General features: G+C 37.6%; 1 protein-coding gene across 1 annotated transcript in view; it reads right to left on the bottom strand.

Moving 5' to 3' along the window:
• Positions 1-271: 271 nt before the first annotated feature.
• Positions 272-5,226, bottom strand: part of LOC107698837 (advillin-like) — a 16,804-nt gene continuing 11,849 nt past the window's right edge. Inside the window, exons 13-20 of the mRNA XM_016499961.1 lie at positions 4,666-4,824; positions 3,252-3,431; positions 2,951-3,099; positions 2,511-2,655; positions 2,115-2,303; positions 1,918-1,986; positions 1,714-1,821; positions 272-514 (exon numbers count right to left, since the gene is read on the bottom strand). Coding sequence (XP_016355447.1) covers positions 401-514; positions 1,714-1,821; positions 1,918-1,986; positions 2,115-2,303; positions 2,511-2,655; positions 2,951-3,099; positions 3,252-3,431; positions 4,666-4,824 — 1,113 coding nt within the window. The 3' untranslated portion in view covers positions 272-400. The remainder of the gene's footprint in view (positions 515-1,713; positions 1,822-1,917; positions 1,987-2,114; positions 2,304-2,510; positions 2,656-2,950; positions 3,100-3,251; positions 3,432-4,665; positions 4,825-5,226) is intronic.

Raw genomic sequence — 5,226 nt, 5'->3', positions numbered from 1 at the left:
TCAAAGCACCATATCTAACCAAACTGTACATGAGAGAGAAAGAAAAAAAGAAAAGATGAAAAATATTTTGCCTCTGTTATGCATTCTAAAGCACTTAGCACACACATTAGCCAAAAGCTGTTGGATAGATAATAATGTCACTCATAGGAAAAACAGGAGTAGGAAGATTCAAAACAATCTTTTCTAAATATACGTATTTTTATTTTGCTTTCACTAGAAATAGCATAAGTCCCACAATTAAAATGCAATATGCTTATTGCGTCTGGAACACATTAACTATTACACAATCAGTCATGACAAAATATTTAAATGAACATTTCTCTTTAAATTTGAAATAGGAAATCTAGATGTGTCTCTAATCCCTCCTCCCACCACCAGCATTATGAAACATACATCATTTTCAAAACAGTCCCTTTTCCTTCTTAATGGTCTTCTGTTTCCATTGAGGCAAACTGTGAAACTCTTCTCTGGAGAATCCAAATATGGCCTGGAAATCTTGGTCAGAGAGATATCTCTAGAATAGCAGAAAAAGGAAAATGTATGACGTAAATGTATGAAAATGATTTTAATCAAGAAGGCGAACTGTGTTAACTTGAATGAGGTGATAAGAAGTAGAATGTTATATTCAGCAGCACACATTGCTTTGAGCAAAGAAACACCACACTTTTATTCAAATGTATTCAAATATTTCAGTCAAATTTCTCATAACTCCCTTTCTCTGTTGCAATCCATTTGGTTGGCAGGCATGTGCACTCTATGAAGTATAACCAGCAATTTGCTTGGGTGTTAGGACAATCTGTTTTGTGAAATGGAAATACTTACATGACTCTGAATTTCTAAATGTATAACATTTGCAGATTTAAAAAACACGCTTGCATTAAACAGCACATGCACAAGTAGTGTGCTCTTTCTTTTTTGGAATGCATTTTCACTGTAAAGTTAAATTGATGCAAAGTGCATTATCTACATTTGCATTCATGGATGCTTTTATCGAAGCTATACATTTATGCATTTCATACAATTGCTAGGAATGGAACCCATGATCTTGGCATTGCCAGTGCCATGCTCTACTATATGAACTACAGCAAGCCTACTTTGTCATTGTAACCCCAGTCATTAGACAGAGGCTCTGGACCAGAAACAGATGACAGATTCAGCAGATGTAGGAGAAGACGACACAAGCAACTTACAGATAATGAGCAATCAACACACAGGTGGAGCAAAAACACAACAAGAACCAACCAGAGCAAACATGACACACTCATAAACTGGTTATGTAACAAGGCGTGTCCTTAAATAATTCATGTCAGACTTTGTGCAAATCTGACAAACTGACTGGGACAAGTTTTGAAGAGAAAAAAGGAACAACGATCAAACTGAATGTCCTGATTTCTATGTGCACAAGTTTCGTTTACATTGAACCTTACAATATAGCAGGATCATTTAGGTCAATTAATCAACATGGGCCACATCTGAAAATGCCACTGGCTCGTAATTTGACAGGAAGATGTCAGGAAGGTCTGTATAGACTGCATGTGGCAAATTTTTTGGGAACTCTATAAATCCGAATGACGACAAGATTTTCTTGGTGGACAACAGTACAATCTGACAGCAGGATTTAGAGCGAAAGCAGCTTTTTCCTTACTTACAACAGGACCGCCTTGTGTTGCTTGAAAACCAAAACGTGAATGAGAGGCTTAAAGCTTTACGCACCTCTTTGTGTGCGGGGTCCACGTTCTCAGGCAGCTCTCCAGACAGTTTGTTAATCAGCATTTCTGGTGAATATTGTAAGATGGTTTTACTCTCCACATCAGTGGATTCCTGTCATGAGAAATTACAATTTAACACAAACCTTTTATGCAAATCAGGCAAATATTGACTGAAATGTGTGGTCTATAAGAGTAGATAGGACCATACAGATTCAACTTTAGTGGGCAATGTAATCTCTCCTAACTCCTCCTTCAGCTGTTCGTAGGTTTTGCCACCCTAGTACAAGGATAAAAGCCATGTGTGAGTTACAGCAAAGCATCTTGTTCAGCTGCAGAGAATGACTCCTTAATTAGTAGGCTCGTAAATCTTTTTCACCGTGTTAATACAAGGCAAATCAAACCTACACTCCATTTTGTCGGGTCCCAGGCCGTGAACCATCCAGTGAAGGTAGGAGGCTCAAAGCCCTGCTTCACCATTATTATAGCTGTCTCAGGGTCCCGGGATCCAGGATGAGTCCGCAGGTATTCCTGGCAAGTTGTCACAGATTCCTTACGCTCCACATCATTGGCTTCATTTCCAATCCAGAGAAACACCTAGAAGAGCCGAAGGCTGTGTTTAGGACTCTAGTGTCTAATGATATCTAGGGTCAACTCTTACATTATGACAGCTGCTATATTGTTACAATTGAGATGCTGGGATAGCGGAGGTACTGTTTTAGAGACATCGCCTTTCGCCATCAAACTTTCTATTTCATTACAGAGGAACAGAGTATCGTTTTAGTTCAAACTGTGCTGGTCTACCTGATCCCACGTGTCCAAAAGCATGACGTCGTCCTCTCTCAGATCATCCTGTGTGAACTGGGTTACCTCAGTGGCAATAAACTTGCCGGTCTTATTGGAGCACTCAAAAAGACGTGGTTGATGATCTAGAGTAACCTGCTGTAATCTTTAAGAAGACGTGACATCAACAGCCAACAATGAAGAACTTTTATTCCCCACATTCTCCGAAAGAAAAGGTACAAAAGCTATCAGTGGGTCACTGCCTTTCAAAAGGCACACCTTTTTTACCATAATTTTTACCCTTGAAAGGTGCATATTATTTTCTTAAAGATACATATTAGTCACTAACATGTAATATTATATGGTACATTTTAGATTATATTGTAAGGGTACTGACATAGATACAGCTTTTCTACCTTTTTCTCTAATCTTTTACTCTTTTTGTTCTTAGTTCGGGGTACCTTCTGTCACTTGCATATGGTCCTTTTCCACCTAAGATTTCCCAGAACTCATTTGGCTCCTGTCCCTCAGCCATGATCTCCTCTGATGAGCCTCGACCAATAAAGGAGGCCACCTCCTTTGCCATGGCCCTTTCATCACCACTGGACCCCTGAGAGGTTATATACAGAGCTTAGTACTGCTTTCCCAATAATGTCCATTATGAGGAGAGTAGTGATGAACTTTGCATGCTGTATTTGACAACTCCTGAGTGCTTTTCCAATAAAATACTATCAGTGTTATGATAGTAGAAAGACTGCGTACTTTGCCATACCACAGGTAGATGCCGTTCTGGCTTTTCAAGAGGAAGACATCATTGGAGTTGAGCGAAGCCACCAGAGCTGGCACCTCTATAGCTTTTGAATTGGTTGGGTGAGAGCCACAGATCTGAAACAGGCGGATGGGCGGCTCTGGCTCCTGGGCGCTCTTTCTGGACGTGCCTCCCTGTCAAAGTTTGCACATAATGTAATGGGTTATGAGAAATGCATCACATTATGAACACACTGTAGCAATTTATAATGTTATCACAGTTTATAATGTAAAAGCAGCACATAATGTATAGGTGAAAAAAAAAAAGTTTAAACTTAATGATAACTTCATAATACTTTGCTTTTTTAAAAAAAAGAGGTTGTTGCACGAATTTTGCGATTATGACCTTCTTTATCATTTTGAGTCATTTGGTGTCCACTGTTATTTATTTTGGTCACACTTTAGTACTAATTCTCACTATAATTAACTATTAACTACAACTTTTGCCTCAAGACACTCCTAATTTGATGCTTATTAATAGTTAGGTATAGTTGTTAAGTTCAGGTATGGGGTTGGATTAAAGGATCTAGAATATGGTCATGCAAAGTAATTAAGCATTAATATGTGCTTTATAAGCACTAATAAACCGCCAATATGATAGTAATATGCGTGCTAGTTAAAAGTGAGAAGTGGTCCCAAACTAAAGTGTTACCTTTCTTTTAATACTATGTTTTAAGTTGCTGGTTTTAAAGAGCTATTTGTTTGTTTATTTATTTATGTATTTAATTGTTTGTTTGTTTATGTATTTATTTTTACAGTTGATTTGTGAGCTTTTAGGGTGCTGTAAATTCTTGGTGATTTGAATGGTGTATTTTAATAATGAATAATAGTGTTAATCATTTTGAAGCTTTACAAGCCAGGATTACTATCACTTACATAGTAATGAAAAGAGCCGCCTGCAGGTGACTGATTATGGATGAATCTGCTAAATTAGCTATTTTGCAGTGCTGTTTACATATTATAAAGCATATTCCAAAAGCAACCTCTTTCAGATAAAGTGAATCATAAAATACGGTTTTCGCTCTTTTCTGAGGTTTAAACAAAAAACAGGTTTAGTGAAAATGTCTCTGCATTTATTTAAAATGTTATTGGCCTTTTGGATATTTAAAATGAAAACTAAAGTAGGATAGCATGAAAGCAAAGAAAAAAAATCCTCTACTGTTACTCTACTGTAACAGAATTAAGAGTACGACTTTCCGCAGCAAATTTGTCATAAAAAATCAATCAGTGAAAACTGAAAAGGGATCAAGATAGTAGTTGTACCTGCTGCCATCTAATATTTAGTCCAATTAATGTTTGAATTACGACAGACAGATTACTGACCTAATGTCTTTCAAAAAATCTCTATCTAAAGTAAATAATGCACTACCTCGAAGATAACCGTCTTGCCCCTGAAGATGGCCATGAAGTGCCGTGGTTCCTTTCCCATGGAGACAATCACTTGAACAGGCTGACCTCCATGCTGCTGGTCCAGAGTCACAGCCTGATAGGCACAGGCCGTCACCTCGTCCTGAGACGCATGACGTCCCTTTGAGCAAAACAGACATCATCACTTTCATTATTACGTGCAACTTGTCATTCAAAGCTCCTCTTCACTGAGAAGATCAGCTATGCTAAGTATTAAAGCTTGCTGAGTTCACCAGTGCTGTGTAGACAGATTCAACAGTTATACAGGTGATAAAACCAAACAAATAACAGTTTTATTGTAATAAGTAAGGGAATTACAAATGCTCTATAATATGCTTGCAGAGACACAGAAGTAAAACTACTCTGTAGCTGTTTGTTTAAAGGGTCACGAAGCACTAAAACTACATTTTGTTACCAGATATGTTTGTGGTGCATAATCATTGTTGCAAATGTTTTGCATTATTTCTGATATCTGGGTTTAAAATGAAATTGTGTTATCATTACAGGATGTGACGTTACACTC

Source organism: Sinocyclocheilus anshuiensis, unplaced genomic scaffold (assembly GCF_001515605.1).
Source record: "Sinocyclocheilus anshuiensis isolate Anshui unplaced genomic scaffold, SAMN03320099.WGS_v1.1 scaffold638, whole genome shotgun sequence".
Lineage (NCBI taxonomy): Eukaryota > Metazoa > Chordata > Actinopteri > Cypriniformes > Cyprinidae > Sinocyclocheilus > Sinocyclocheilus anshuiensis.
This window is presented reverse-complemented; position numbering and strand designations above follow the sequence as displayed.